At 42.9% G+C, this 16,704-nt stretch overlaps 2 protein-coding genes across 2 annotated transcripts in view; both read right to left on the bottom strand.

Moving 5' to 3' along the window:
* The window catches only part of LOC308659865 (solute carrier family 35 member F3), a gene marked incomplete at both ends in the record, with an annotated part of 206,359 nt that overhangs the window by 77,371 nt on the left and 112,284 nt on the right, over positions 1-16,704 (bottom strand). The gene's annotated exons all lie outside the window — the stretch shown is intronic.
* The window catches only part of LOC308659866 (solute carrier family 35 member F3-like), a gene marked incomplete at both ends in the record, with an annotated part of 30,882 nt that overhangs the window by 11,402 nt on the left and 2,776 nt on the right, over positions 1-16,704 (bottom strand). Inside the window, 2 exons of the mRNA XM_081313902.1 lie at positions 789-1,008; positions 10,924-11,248. Of these exons, the coding sequence (XP_081170028.1) occupies positions 789-1,008; positions 10,924-11,248 (545 nt within the window). The remainder of the gene's footprint in view (positions 1-788; positions 1,009-10,923; positions 11,249-16,704) is intronic.

The raw sequence follows: 16,704 nt of genomic DNA, 5'->3' as shown, positions 1-16,704 counted from the left end.
AGAATCCTTAAATGCTGGAAACTGGGGGGGGGGGGGAAATAAGAAGAATTTAAAGCCGTGAAGAAGTGGGGGAGGGGAGCGGATTTTTTAAACTGCTCCTCTCCTGGAACTGCAGCAGCGGACAACAATGGAAGGCTGCTGCTGAATTAAGTATCTCGGCTGAGAATACCCTTGAAGTTTAAGAAAAAAAGGGAAAGTGACCTTGAATGACAGCTGCTGAACTCACTGATAAGACGTTTACAGAGTCTGGTTTTTTTTTCTTTCTTTCTTAGTTTGCGGAATGGTGGGTTGTTTCTTGTCTTTATCTCTATTCCTCTCCATCTCCATCTCCATCTCTCTCTCTCACCTATCTATCTATCTATCTATCTATCTATCTATCTATCTATCTATCTTCTATCTACTTTTATTGACTGCCAATAAAAGTTAAGTTTTAGAAATCTCCTTAATAGAAGAAATATGGAATTAAAATCAATAAATTCAACAACAAAGTCAACAAAATAGAAACCTTAAATTTTGGTTCTAAGAGATGTCACTCTATGAAAACTGAGAGATTAAAACTATTTAAGAAAAAGATACATGTTTCAAGTCATGAAAAATGAACTTTTAAAGGAAGCCAAGGCTAATACAATGGTAATATAGCAATAATTTTAAGAACAGCTTTATAACATGAAATCAGTTTTTAATGCATAAAATTAAATGCTTTATACTGCTATAAATGTTTAAACAAAAGATCTGTACTGGTACCAATGCTGATGAGGGTAGAAAAAAAGAGTTTATTAACCACTTACCCTCACTCCCATGAATCTGTCCCTGAGAACAATCCACGAAAGCAAGAAGACAAAAGCTTTGTTGCAGCAGAACAGCACGGAAACATCCGTAGTATTTATTTTTTTTATTGCATGTAAATACAGGTAGTTTGTGAGTGTCCAAAGAACACCAAAAGGTGCTGCCTTGGTAAAAAATGCCTTCAGTGTCAAGCCGTTGTCTCCAAAAAACCGACAACACTCCCTAAAAGAAGAAAAGAACAGTAGATCCTGAGGAAGTGCATCAAGAATCTGTAGCATCTTAAAGATTGACCTGTTCTGTATCAGCTGCATTGTCAACCAGCAAATGGATCAGATTTAAAGACTGTGTGAAACCTCTAGCATGCCCTCAGTCAGGGAAACTTTTCTGGGTGTTTTTACTCTTTTAATTGTTTTGGAATTTTAGAATTGTAAACCACCCAGACTCAACTGGTTGAGTTGGATTGCTATAGAAATTGAATGAATTAATAATAAATAAAAAACGGATTGGCTAACTTTGGAACAATTGCTCTCTCTCAGACCAACCTATTAAACAGGGTGTCTTTGCAGAGTAAAATAGGAGGAGAGAATGCTGCATACATACTCCCTTGAGCTCCTGAATCAGATTATAAATCTAACCCTAATGCAGCTCTATAACTAAAATCTAAGGCCTAAATCTAAACCTAAAAGCAAGTAATAAATCTAATAAATCAGTCAAGTACATAATCAAGTACAAACAACGCCATGCATTTCAAACCTTGTTGTTTTTATTGAGCTATGCAGGGCATTTATTAACTCAAAAGTAAAGGCCAACATTTTTGAGCTTAGAGAAGATTTAAGAAGATCATGAAATTGTCTTATTTTTTTAAAAAAATCTACAATATAATCAATTTTTTTTTAAAAAGTATTCATCTGAGTGCTTCATCTGTTTTAGGGTAAAAACACCAAAAGCAATTAAGAAAACTCTAGGGAAGATCATCTTGTCCCATTCAGTAACAAATATATGTCCACAGACACACAATTTGACACAGCAAATTTCATTAAGAAATAATTGAAATAAGATACATAATAGTTTGTGGCAATTATTGCTAAGCACATTTGATTTGTGCTTAGAGTGTAAGCTGCCCTGAGTCTTCGGAGAAGGGCGGGATATAAATGGGATTAAAATAAATAAATAAATAAATAAATAAATAAATAAATAAATAAATAAATAAATAAATAAATAAATAAATAAATAAATAAAATAAACAAGCCTTACATTGGCAGATACAAAGTTAGTTCTTATAGTTCTTTAATTCTTTTTATACCCAAAGAGGAGAAAGAACCATACAGTAGGTGTATACTAAAGTGGAAGAGAAAGACAAGGAAAGTACATGAACCTTAAAGCATTTTTGTATCTGTCCATTTTGAGAGTTTGTACTAATAAAGACAAGGAAAGGAAGAAACTGGTCCCAGTTGTAAAGGAATGCTTGTGGATGGATATACAAGATCTGATCTGATTGATTCCCATGACCAGGAAGGCTTTCAAAACCCTCCTCGGTCCACAACCTTTTACACCCTCCTTGCAACTCTTGGGAAGAGCCATTATGCATGCAGAAGCCACCCATTTTATTCCAGAGAATTCCTCTCTTTGCTGTCCCTTGTCAGGAAGGTGTGAGGGAAGTCCTGTTCCTAAGGCCTGATGGGGGAATCATTTTCTAAAGCAGCACCCCCCCAACCTTTGGGGCACCAGACACCGGTTCTGTTATGTATGCAGGCATCTGCATAGCAACAGCCATCAGGGGGCGTGGCCTGGACAGTTTCGGCGGGAAACCTAGGGCCAACCCCATTGGCTGTTAGCTTACCTGGCCAGGTATATAAGGAGGCCAGGTAGCCCTCATTCCTCAGTTCACTTCCCCTTCCAATAAAGAGCTGAACTCACACACCGGCTGGCGTCTCTCTTGCGTCGGACCCACTACACAATAGTGGCGACGAAGGTGGGATTGCTGCCGACCAAGAGCTGAAGTCACTGGGGAAACGCTCCGTGAGCTGAAGGGAAAGGCATTTTTCCTTCTTCCCCCCACGACCGCCAGCCGAACCGGCAACGCCAAGCGCCACATCCACGACCAACTGCCGCCATGGCTAGAGCCGGACAACCCCGCGAATTCGAGACCCGCCGCCCCGAAACCTGGACCCGTTACCTGGCTTACGTTGAACTGTACATGTGGTTCAATCAGATATCGGAGGACGGTGCAAAGGCGGCCGCCCTGCTCTGCCTTGGGGGACCAGCGCTGCTGGAAGTCGCCGCGAACCTGTTCCCCCAGGAGGCCATCAACACCGTCGCGTACCGAGACCTCGTGGCCAGGCTCAACGCACATTTCAGGGCCCGGCGCTCCAAGGTGGCCGCACAGTCACAATTCGAGAAAAGGGACCAGCGCCCCGACGAGACTGGCGCCGACTTCCTCGCCGCCCTACGGGAAGCTGCCGTCGCTTGCAGGTTCACAAATTTGGAGGAGCGACTACGGGACCGGCTGATTTGCGGCCTACGCGACAGGCGGTTGCAGGAGCGCCTGTTCGAAAGAGAGGAGGTCTCTCTCCAGGAAGCCGAGGACGCCATCCTAGCCCACGAAGCGGCCTGCGGGGCCGTCCAAGCCTGCCAGGGAACCCGGCCCGGCAACCAGGCAACCAGCGTCCACCGGCAAGGGGCCACAGAGGAGGACGACCTGAGCATCGACCTCCTCCAGCGGAAGTCGACACCCGACCAGCGAGCCAGACGCCCAGACAGGCCCAGGCCTCCCAGCAACACTGCCGTTCCCCAGAGGTGCGCAGGGTGTGGTGGGAACCACATGCGCAGCCTCTGCAAGTTCCGGTCCGCCACGTGCCGGGCCTGCAAGAAAACAGGCCACATAGCCACCGTCTGCCGTAGCCGCCGCCCCCGAGAGGAGATCCACGAGCTGCAGCCGGAGGAACCGCCGTTCGAAGGTACTGGGGCCCCCACCAAAACAAAAATTGGCTATGTCGAGAGCCGGCTGGCCATTAACCATACGGGTAGCCGCCGGCTGCTCAAACCCAAAATTAGATTAACAATCCATTTGCAAGGTGTCCCTTGCAGCATGGAGCTTGACTCCGGATGAGCAGTCTCGATTATTTCGGACGAGACCCTTAACCACATAATTAGCCGGAGCAAGCAACGGATTAAATTACGGCCTACTAAATTAACCCTGACCGATTTTCAGAATTCGCCGGTCAAGGTGAAGGGGGAGGCCACCATTTCAGTGGGGTTTAAGGGTCGCGAAGGGGACCTGGACGTTGTAGTGGTAGAGGGCCGCAGAGCCAGCCTGGTCGGGCTGGACTGGTTTGAGGCCCTGGGAATCTCAGTATCCGGGATCCATCGGATCCAGGGGGACTCCGTTGAGGCCGTTTGCCGGGAGTTCGCCGATGTCTTCGATGGGTCATTAGGCAAGTACACCGGGGCCCCCATATCGTTCAAGCTTAACTCGAACGTCTCCCCCGTTAGGGTCCGGCCGCGGCGAGTCCCGTTTGCGCTCAAACACAAAATCGAGCGCGAACTAGACAAGTTGGTGGCCCAGGGAATCTTAGAGCCTGTAGATGGAGGGGAGTGGGAAACCCCCATCGTGACCCCCCTCAAATCCAACGGGGAAATAAGGATCTGCGCTGACTATAAGCGCTCGGTGAACCGCGCCCTAAACCCACACGCTTACCCGGTTCCCACGGTCAGCCACGTTCTCGCTTCCCTCCAAGGCGGCGCCATTTTTGCAAGGCTCGATCTTGCACAGGTGTACCAGCAACTCACGGTCACTAGGGAAACAGCTGACATCCAAACCATAGTAACCCATAGGGGGGCGTTCCGGGTGAACAGGCTGCAGTTTGGAGTCAGCGTTGCTCCCGGCATTTTCCAGGAGGTTATGGAAAAGACACTCAAGGGCATTCCAGGAGTCTGCCCCTATTTTGATGACATCCTGATCGCAGGAGCATCAGCAGAGGAACTGGCAGGGAGGCTTAGGGAAGTGCTGGCAAGGCTGCGCACAGCTGGCCTCAAACTCAGAAAGGAAAAATGCAGCATAGGCGTTCCTTCCACAGAATTTTTGGGGTTCAGAGTAGACGCCAGGGGAATCCACCCCACAGAATCCAAGGTGAGGGCCATCAAACTAGCACCCACACCCAAGAACAAAGCAGAGCTTCAGGCATTCCTGGGTCTGCTGAATTTCTACCATACATTCCTCCCACACAAGGCAGCCATCGCTGAACCGCTCCACAGGCTGCTAGACAAACAGGCAACATGGGCCTGGACGGCCACCCATGATCAGAGCTTCAAGGCCCTGAAGGCATTGCTGTCGGACAAGTCCACAGTAACCCATTTCATCGAGTCCAAGCCCATTTGTATCGCCTGCGATGCATCCCCTTATGGTGTGGGCGCTGTCCTAAGCCACCTTGAGCCCAACGGGGCACAAGTCCCCATAGCATACTATTCTAGGACACTGTCTGGAGCAGAAAGAAACTACGCCCAAATAGACAAAGAAGCCCTGGCAATCGTGGCAGGAATCAATAAATTCCACGATTACTTATATGGCAGGGAGTTCACTGTTTTCACGGACCACAAACCACTCCTGGGCCTGTTCACCACAGACAGGCAAACCCCCCAGATTCTGTCCCCCAGGATGCTCCGGTGGTCCATCTTCCTTGCAGCATACAATTGCAAGCTGGTACACAAGCCAGGGAAGGAGATGGGCCACGCAGACGGTCTAAGTAGGCTCCCCCTAGACACACACGACCCAGACCCAGCACCAGCCACACAGATCCTAGCCCTGCAGGAACTACCCGAGTGCCCAGTTCTTGCCAAGGACATTGCCAGCCACACAGCCACAGACAACATCATGGGCAGGGTGCACTCATGGGTTTGCACAGGGTGGCAGGACAAATCCCCAGGACCAGAGTTTCAGGCCTATTTCATTAGACGTGATGAAATCTCCACACACAAAGGGTGCCTCCTTTGGGGTAGCAGGGTCATCATTCCACCCGCACTATGCGCCAGGGTATTGGATTCCTTACACGAAGGGCACCCGGGGGTGGTCAGGATGAAGGCACTGGCTAGGAGCTACCTCTGGTGGCCCGGGTTGGAGAAGGAGGTTGAGGATCGGGTCAAGGCCTGTTATACGTGCCAGAGATCCAGGCCAGAAGTGCCACATGCACCAGTACACCGGTGGGAGGCCACACACACGCCATGGTCCCACATTCACATTGACTATGCGGGGCCATTCCAGGGTCAACTATTTTTAGTAGTGGTGGACAGTCACTCCAAGTGGTTAGAGGTAGTCCCTGTCCCCAACATGACCTCGGGGAGGACAATCCAGGTGCTCAGAGCTCTCTTTGCCACACACGGCCTCCCCGACGTAATTGTGTCTGATAATGGGCCTCAGTTTACTGCTGCTGATTTCCAGGCGTTCTTGAAGGCGAACTGGATTAGGCACGCCACCTCTGCGCCTTTCCATCCATCTACCAACGGGCAGGCCGAACGGATGGTAAGGACGACCAAAGACGCACTCCGGCGCATCATCAGCGGGGACTGGCACCACAGACTGGCCAAATTTTTACTAGCCCAACACACAACACCATGCGTGGCTACCGGCAAGAGCCCAGCAGAACTGCGATGGGGACGGCGCCTCATCACCAAGCTGGACCGCCTACACCCAGACCGGGTAGCAGCCGAAACCGGTAGGGCAACATCACCATCATCACCATCACCACCAGCATCACTACCATCACCATTGCCATCATCACCCACACACAGGATCCTCAACCTGGGGGACCTGGTCTGGGCAAGGAACTATGGGGCTGGACATCCTTGGGTTCCGGGGACAGTGGTCGGAAAAACAGGACCCCTTTCGTACATTGTAGGGGTGGAGGGGGACAGACGCATAAGGCGACACATCGATCAGCTCAGAGGAAGAGTCCCTGAGCACGTCACACACGCCCCTGAACTCAACGCACACGATCAACAGGAGGACCACACTCCAGGAGGGGTCAACCCAGCTGAGGACGTCACAGGGCAGGGACCAGAGGAGACGGACTTCCTGATGCCGGCTCCTTGCAGCCCTGCACAAAGGCCTCAGGAACCCACGGTGGGCCAAGCACACCCAGACGATCCACCCGTCCACGCAGGACACAAGCCTACCTGTCGGACTATGTGTGCAAGTGACCCTCACACAAGGACACCACTGTTTTTTTTATATATATACTCATAGTTATAGTAGTTGCATGTTGTTGTTGTTATGTGGGTCTTCTCTAAGGGGGGAGGGGTGTTATGTATGCAGGCATCTGCATAGCAACAGCCATCAGGGGGCGTGGCCTGGACAGTTTCGGCGGGAAACCTAGGGCCAACCCCATTGGCTGTTAGCTTACCTGGCCAGGTATATAAGGAGGCCAGGTAGCCCTCATTCCTCAGTTCATTTCCCGTTCCAATAAAGAGCTGAACTCACACACCGGCTGGCATCTCTCTTGCGTCGGACCCACTACACAATAGGTTCCATGGACCGGTTCCATGGAGAGAGGTTTTTCCATGGAGCAGAGGGGGTGTAGTTTTGTGTGCTGCCTGCATACTGCAGATGGGGTTTGCTTATTTGCATAGCCCAGTTGCTGGCATGTTGCATACCGGTGCTGGTCCATGGATCAGGTGCTGGGGACCCCTGTGCTAAAGTATAGATAGTATAGATAGTATAGATAGATAGTATAGATCGCTTTTCCAGAATAACTAAGGATCTTATATTTCAATTACATACAAGCAATCCTCATGTAGAGACTACCCTCATTTAGTGATTGTTCGCAGTTACAATGGTAATGAAAAATAAAGTTTACAACCAATCCTCACATTTATGACCTTCGCAGCTCTATAAAGCAAAGGAAAGCTGAGTTTCAGTTTCACTTAATCACCACTTCACTTAATGTCCAAGTTGCTGATTCCAACTGTGGTCACTAAAGGAGGGCTTACCTATATAGCAAAATCAGATTCCTACAGAAAAACTGAAGAGACAAAAGTCAAAAAGGAGAAAGAATGAACAACTGCTTTCTGGAGAAATTATTTCAGTGAGGATCTCACTGAATCTCTTGATCACTGGATCTCACAAGATCTCACTTGCACAAATCTAAGTCCTTAAGATAATGAAGTAACAAAATCTGTACTGCAAGTACCTTCGCTGTTCTCAGTTTGCTATCCAGATTCACTAGATTTGGGCTGGGCTTCAACTGTATAACACTTTAACCTTTGTTATGGCTTGATTTGCAGCCAGCCTCCTAAAAGGGAGGCCAAAGTCCAAAAGATACAGACAGAGTAGAAAAAAGCTGTCCACTCTTGTAAAGCCCCACCTTTCTTGCTTCGGTTCTTGACATTTCTCTGCCAACTACTGGGATGGTCAGCAAGCACCTTCTCTGTAAATCAGCTACATCTTTCTAAATATTTCAGTGTGTAAATCTTTTGAAAGGGAACTTCACCACATTTATTACAACAGTAAATTTTCCTTACGGAAGGTGAGAATGCAATTTACAACATGAGTGCCTTCAAATAAAAAGGCCAATTGGCTGGTATTTGTTGCTCTCTTTTTCCATTTTATGATATTAATTATTGAATCAGTCCGGGAAAAATAGAACCACAAATCCCATGTTAGAACACATTAGTAGCGTAATACCCCCCAAAATTAACAAAACATCCAATTAGTTTAACTGCATATTATGCTGCCTTTTTAAAAATATCATCTTAAGTGAATGCAAATGAATAAAGCAAATTTTAAAGGCCTGCCAGATGACCATGCTTACAAATAAGAAATTATACCTATATGTAATATTCATTAATATATATAAATGAATCCGTGGTATTCTGGTATTCTTCTGAGAAAGGTATCTTATCCTTTAGCACAAACTCATGTAAGGCTGCCATTTTTTTAAAATAGTACACAATTTCTGAAAATATTTAAGTGTATATCAAAGCAGATAAAATATTGAAAGCTACACTATATTCTGGTGGACCTAGGATTTGCAAGCAAGGAAATCCTTTTCCTGATGTTGACAAAATATGCTAACATTTTTAATCATTGCCCATGTTGGACAAGGCAGCTGGAAGCTGAAGATCAGTAACAGTTGAATGACCATAAATTGCTTGGTGCTGTATGTTCAGGCAAACGTTGAGCTGTATTATATGTACATTTTTGGATTTGAATGCTGTAGGGTATTTTTCCTTGGTGCCATGTAAAAACCCATCCTTTCAGACACATTAATTCAAATTCACATCTTTTAAACATTTTACTTCATTTTCTTGGGAGCTGTCTCTTCTGTAGTGGCTTGAATCATTAGACAAAAAGCAATTGAATAAGGACAAAAACAGAGATTATGATTTCAAAACTTTCAAAATGTTGATATTTTGAGAGCACTCCTACTTTGCCTGCATAAGTCTGATCAGGTTTAGAAGAAACCTTTGGCATCCATCTAAGTTGTTGATAACTTCTGGTTAGCCATGACCCACAATCTGAGAACCCCGACATTAACCCCTAAGTTTGGAATGAAGATTCAGCAAGAAAAGATACAGCAGAACCACTGCTTTTTTAGCTTCAATCTCCTGTTTTCTAAAATTTACCCACCTTAATAGGACTCCAATACAAATCCTATAAGAACCAATTCCACAATTCTTTGAATAAAACATTGTCCAGAGCAATATTTCTCAATGGATGTGATGAGAATAAAATATATAAGCAACTTTAAGGGGAGGAATGTTCCTAAATACAAGTGTCCAATGTTTAGATAGAGCCCAGAAACAAGTACTCATCTACTGCTTTTTTCTGATCAACCCAAGATGCTGCGAGCGTTTTAGTGTAGTCATGTTTCATGTGTCTTTATGATAAGCCTTACCATAGAGGGTTCATATTAATTTGAAAATTGAATCTCGTCATATTGTGGAAGGGATTCCCCCCCCCCATTGTTACCTGTATATTATATGCCATTTAATGGTTAATTCCACCACCACTGCCTTTTTCTTCAAGTTCTGCATTTGACCTTGCTTACTTTAATTCAATATAAAACATCTGCCAATGGAGGTGAACAGCCTTCCAAGCACCTTGTAAATTATCTAGACAAGTCCCTCATTTGTGGATAGAAATATGTAGTAGGACCAATAAAAACACATTCTTGTCGCCACATTTTCATTTTATAGAGTGTATCAACTCTATAGATGTACTATAAAGGTAAAGGTAAAGGTTCCCCCGCACATGCGTGCTAGTCATTTCCGACTCTAGGGGCCGGTGCTCATCTCCATTTCAAAGCCGAAGAGCCAGCGCTTGTCCGAAGACGTCTCCGTGGTCATGTGGCCGGCATGACTAGACGCCAAAGGCGCACGGAACGCTGTTACCTTCCCACCGTAGTGGTCCCTATTTTTCTACTTGCATTTTTACGTGCTTTCAAACTGCTAGGTTGGCAGAAGCTGGGACGAGTAACAGGTGCTCACTCTGTTACGTGGCACTCAGGATTTGACCCGCCAAACTGCTGACCATTTGATCGACAAGCTCAGCGTCCTAACCCACTGAGCCACTGCGTCCCTTGGATGTACTATAAAGAGTATCTAAACTGCATATAATCCAGGTTTAGCTTAAACACAAAGGTACGTAAAAAGGGAAAGGTCTTAAAACAGGTCTTCAAGAGGAAAATTATAACAGGACACCCACCATTGTGAATTAAATAACATATTTCTACTAAAATTAAATGACTATCTCTAAATGGGCATTTGGTAAAGTATCTACATGTGACTCTTCTGATGTTTATGACAATTAGAGGAAAGATATTTTATCTTATATCTTATCTTTTGCCATAAAGAAAAAGACAGTTAAATTATTTATTATTATTTTAATTAGTTCAGTTATAAATGAACAACAGCAACAAAAAGCATAAGAGAGGATGTAGATGTTCATTTAGAAAGATTTCATTTATTTTTAATAGAAATGTGTAAGATAAATTCTGCCTTCTCTACAATGTCCTTATCTTCCTTCTATTTCCTTCAATATTTGGGCCAATAATTTACAGTCTTTTTTTTTAACCAAATAGCTTAATGAAACATCTAAGAAGAGAATAAATGACAACACAGCAAAATATGACAACTCTCTCTTACCCGTATCTTTGTTGGGGAGATTGTTTTTCAGCTGATTTACACACATGTCCAATGTAATACAAAGGAAAGAATAAAAAGTTCCAGTTTGTTGCAAACCACGTCAAAGTGAAGGGTGCATCAAATTTCTTAAAGGTCAGTTTTGCTAACTGGGTTGAACCTGACCAGGAAGAGCAGACACCAAGTACCACCACTACGCCCCAGAAGATTTTCTTAAGATGGATCACGGAGCATGTTTGGCAACATGGGCTCCCTCTTCCACCAGCTTCCATCCCAGCTTGTGTCTGAGCTTCTGCTGGTGTTGTGCAATCATGGGAACGCTCATCCCCTGAGAAAAAACAAATGAAAGAGGTTAGAATCAATGATGTATATTCTGCACCCTTTTATTTCCAAAGCAGCAAGCCTGAAACTGCATCACATGTGAATCTCAGCTTTAAATTTATAATTTAAAGGAAAATATTTGAGAATGCTTATGCAATAGAATAATACCAAGGGACTTTACTGAACTTTATTAACTCAGATTTTGTTCTTATGTACAACCAAATATTCATGGGCTCAGGGCTCAAGCCCAATGCCATGCTTCTTAAAAATCTGTTATATTCCAGTCACAAGAATGAGTACACTGCATACAAACACTTTTTAAAAACATTTTACTCTATGTCTACCCTTATGCCAAATGTTAAATTAAGCAATAAAGGTGCTTACAGTGCAGAAGTCATGTGACACACAATACCACATGTATCACTATACTATGCAAATGATCTTGCACAGGAGGTATTGAATGTTTTTTTGCTCTTGCATTGGAAAGAATAATAGACAATGCCAGGCAAAGCACACTATGCAGTTTGGGCAAGAAATAGGACTTCAGAATGTGCTTTTTCATTTGCACTTATTTGCATCGAATTATGCACTACAAAACATAGCATAAACATACACTTGTATTACAATTATGGTATGGTGTGGTGTGGTGTGGCCTGGTGTATAGTATTCATATATCACATTTATAAACTACTCATCTCCCTTGTAAAGTGATTCTGGATGGCATACAAGTAGACATAAAAATATAAAAGCTATATATAAATATAATAGAAGTCAGTTAAAACAATAATAAAACAATTAAAATTAAAAAGTTGGGAAAGGGGCTTCAGGGTGCTAACCAGTCCCATGGCTGTGTGCTCCTCTGTGGGCCACAAGAAGTTGGCAGAGCCAGGTCTTTAGGTATTTCTGAAAGGCAGGAAAGAGGGGCAGGCAGAGAAGAAAAAAAATGACATCTTGGAGTAACTCCAAACAATTCAGCTAGGTCATTCAGATTAATTCAGGTTGTCCCAAAAGTGTTTTTTTCAAGAGACAACTGGACTTTCTTGCTTTTCTTTGAAGATGTTTTGCTTCTCATCCATGAAGCTTCTTCAGCTCTGACTGGATGGTGGGGAATGGAAGAATTTATATTTCTTGCAAACAGCTGGTCATTTGCATTCTTTTAGAGAGTTGTTGAGGCCACTTGGAGGTTTATCTGTGTCCACAGAGTCACCTGAGTAGTGCAAATGGGTGCAGAGCCTTCTTGGAATTGCTTAAATGACTGTGTTGTAGACTGGAGATGGATGATGCCAGATCCCTTCCCCTCTTTTGAGAGAGGGCTGTATAATTTTGACATAGATTGCCTCTTTGACCTCCTTCAACCCAGTGGTGCTCTCTGTCCAAAATGTGGACTTTGCTGTCTTCAAAAGAGTGGCCTTTGTCTTTTAAATGCAGATGGACTGCTGAATCTTGTCCTGATGCATTTGTTCTCCTATGTGCCATGTGTTTATGAAGTGGTTGTTTTGTTTCCCCCAGTGAGACATGTGCAGATCTGTACATTGGAGAAACAAAACAACCACTTCATAAAGATGAATAATGTAAGCTTTGTTTACTTACATTGACTCAGAATCGTATGCCCAGAATCTATTGGGCAGTGTATGGTCTAAGCAACAGATTTCATGATGTTTTACCAGTAACTATAAACCTTGGTTGCCTCTCTGTCATTGTCTTACCCTATTTCCTTGAACCTGTGCTATGCTGGACTCTGGACCGAACACTGTAGCTTCTGTACTGTGCCTGCCCATCAAGTAAAACCTTGTTCTCCATCTTTCCCAAAACAGATGCGCATCTGCATTGCTGGCTCTCTGCCTGCTTATTTAATTGGCTGAAATACTCCTCCTCAGTTAACAGTTTATAACTAATCCTAATGTGTTTGCTCAGCTTCGAATAGGACATTTTTAACATTAGGTAGTCAAATTCCTCAAATAATTATAAGCAGATGCAATATGATATGTAGTACTGATAATATCACAAACAGTGGCTTAAATATCCCAAATAAAATGCTGCGGGGGACACTAATCTAAAATGAACAGATTTAAGACTAAGAGACTAAGATGGAACACAGTTACAAAAAATGGGTTTGCACAAAATGCATTAGACATCATACACCAAAGTTATTAGATACAATTACTAGAAATAAGTAGGTGCAACCCTAGAAAATAAAGCACAAACTCCAGACAGTGCATCCTAACTTATTGATCCATCTTACTCTTGGATGTTTATTGTGTTTATTGAATACTTCTCATTGATTTCCAATTTTTAATCAGAAGCTTAGGAGCAATTCATCCTAATTCCTTTATCTACATCACTAGCACTAGCAGTAATACTTAGACTTATATACCACCCCATATTGCTTTACATTACTTTCTGGGCGGTTTACAATGTTTTGTATATTGCGGCCAATCTGGACCCTCATTTTACCGACCTCAGAAGGATGGAAGGCTGAGTAAACCTTGAGCTGGTCAGGATCGAATTCCAGGCTGTGGGCAGAGATAGCTTGCAATACTGCATTGTAACCACAGCACCACTGGGGCTTCTTGGTCTTAATTATGAGCTCCCTCTATCTGCTATATTCTTTAGATGAACTAACTTAGCTCTATTTATCATGAATCAATGTCATTTATTTTTCCAAAGATCTGGAGAATCCCCTTGTGCTTTTCAGTGTTGGGCTTAGCTCTGTTCACTTCTGGAGGTCTCTGGGACCTCAATTCAAGACTTCTCTCCCTTCCATTCTTCCTTTTCCAGCAATCTTGGATCTCCCCCAATCTCTTTCAGAAATAGTAAAGCTGGGAAAACTTTTGATTCTGTTCAAGAAGAGCCTCTATTTCCCCTTTCCTTTCTTGAGACTAGGTTTCCAAAGTGACGTAAGTTTTGTTCTCGCTTGCCAAAAGGGATGTGCTGAGAACCATCCAACAGTATATGTGTTACCAGGCATAATCTACTAAGAAAGCAAAGGCGTTGCTTTCTGAAAGTGTGAGGACAGCTACTTTCAGTTGCCTGCGTGCAAAGGATTGTGGAGTGTAACCATAATGTACTTTTATTTAAATCTCTATTTTTAAAAGTAATTATTTCTTATAGTATTAGAATCTTTAAATTGCTCTAACAAAGAATTTTTACTTCTGTTCAATCATATCTGATTCTTGGAGACTGCCTGAACAAGTTCCTACAGTTTTCTTGGCAAGGTTTTTTAGAAGTGGTTTGTCATTGCCTCCTTCTTACGGCTGAAACAAAGTCACACCAGCAGGTAACAGCATAACAGAATTGGAAGGGACCTTGAAGGCCCTTCTAATCCAACCCCCTGCTCAAGCAGGAAACCCTATACCCTTTCAGACAAATGGTTGTCCAATCTCTTCTTAAAAACCTCCAGTGTTGGCGCACCCACAACTTCTGGAGGCAAGTCATTCCATTGATTGTTCTAACTGTCAGGAAATTTCTCTTTAGTTCTAGGTTGCTTCTTTCCTTGATTAGTTTCCATCCATTACTTCTTGTTTTGTCTTCAGGGTGCTTTGGAGAATAAGTTGACTCCCTCTTCTTTGTGGCAACCCCTTAGATATTGGAACACTGCTATCATGTCCCCTCTTGTCCTTTTCTTCATTAAACTGGATTCCTGTAACCATTCTTCATGTTTTACAGCTTCCAGGGCTCTTCTCCGCACTCTTTCTAAGTGATTGGCCCAGGGTCGCCCAGCCGGCTTTGTTCCTAAGGCAGAACTAGAACTCACAGTCACAGGTTTCTAGCTTGATGCCTTAATCACTACACCCAATTGGCTCTCAGCAAAGTATATATCTCAACAAAAATATCCCAATAAAGATATTGCCCTATTATAAATCACAGAGCTTTTCTGAGGGCAAACTCTATAGCATTTTATATATGCAAGCTCGATAAAAACTTCAGAGAAACAAATTTTGTTGTTAAGTGGACAGTGAAGCTGATTATTCAAATTACCCATTAATTTGCAAGTGAAAAATGCTTTTCAAAGACCCTAAAGAATAGATAGCCCAAAGAAGAAGTTTGGTAATCAGCTGAATCTACAGGATTAAAAGAAATTATGCTTGACACAGACAATATTTACTTTATACAACACATATTTTCATTTTACTATCATTACAGCAAATGATTAAGTGTACAAGATATTGAAGAAGAGGAGTATCGACTCATGTGCCTGAAATTTTTTTGTTCATTTTCATGTTGTATTAAAAGAACCTGGAATTGTCTGTCTTAAAGCAGGGAGATAAATATATCTATAATTAAATTGCAGCCCTTTCTGTGGAGGGAAGTTATGGTGCCCATCATTCGTGCTCTTGTTACTTTGAGGCTGGGTTATTGCAATATGTTAGGGCTCTCTTTGATGTCTATCTGGAAACTTCAGATGGTGCAGAATGTGATAGTCTGCATACTGACAAGTACGGGCTGTTTCAGCAGCTTTGCTCCTGTATATTGCTGGTACTGGACAGGATGCCCCATGAATTTCTGAACTCAATCAAAGTGTTGACTTATAAAGCCCTACGTGGTTTGGGACCATGTTTCCTATGGGCCATATTCTCCAAATCCAGTCAGCCCATCATCCTGTGAGATGAACCTGGAAATGATATTTTAGGCTCTCTCTATTCAGGAATTTAAAGAGGTAAGGTTGGAAGGCCCATCATCCCTATGATATATTCTACTTGTGAGGTCTACTTCTGGAAATTAAAGTGATGAAGACCGTTATTCATGGCTTTACTTGCTTTTTTCCTGTTAAATTTTAACATTTTTAGTCTTTTCATAATACCTGTTTTTTGAGTCGAATGTTTTTGGATAGTTATCATTTTTAGGTGAGCTACTTGGAGTCTAAAGAGTCAAGTGCAACTCCGGGGTTGTCACAGTTGGCCAACTTAAAAATTTAAAACATAAACATAAAAGTATAAATATTATGTGTAAAATAAATGAATTATAATGTAAACAAAACAAAGAAAAAAGTATTTCAAATCCTATTAGAAGATAATTGCCAAAATAGAAGATAGATTCATTTTTAATGATTATGGGATCTGGCAATGGATGTTAATAACAAGGCAGAAAAGAATTAAAACAGGCACAGATAATTTTTTGGCTTTCCAGATGTTGTTGGATTTGAAATCTGTGCACGTCTTATGAATTATATGAATTATAGTCCAATTTGGGGGTGGGGGAATGCAGTCAAACCACACCTGATTTACATTTTAGAGAATTATATTACTCGTCTTTAGTCAGTATCTCTATAGCTTTATCCCTCACTACACACTTTTAATTCAGAGTAAAGTCCATTTAATTTAATAGAAAGGCTTATTTCATAAACCTTTTTCAGATTTTTCAATTTCCTTCTGAGGCAGCATAGGGATCCTTAGGAACATCAAGTATTTCTTGAAGAATAGTATGTTGATGCTATTAGTTTTGTTTTATTCTATAACATATAGT

Source organism: Vipera berus (genome assembly GCF_964194415.1).
Source record: "Vipera berus genome assembly, chromosome: 1".
Taxonomy (NCBI): Eukaryota; Metazoa; Chordata; class Lepidosauria; order Squamata; family Viperidae; genus Vipera; species Vipera berus.
This window is presented reverse-complemented; position numbering and strand designations above follow the sequence as displayed.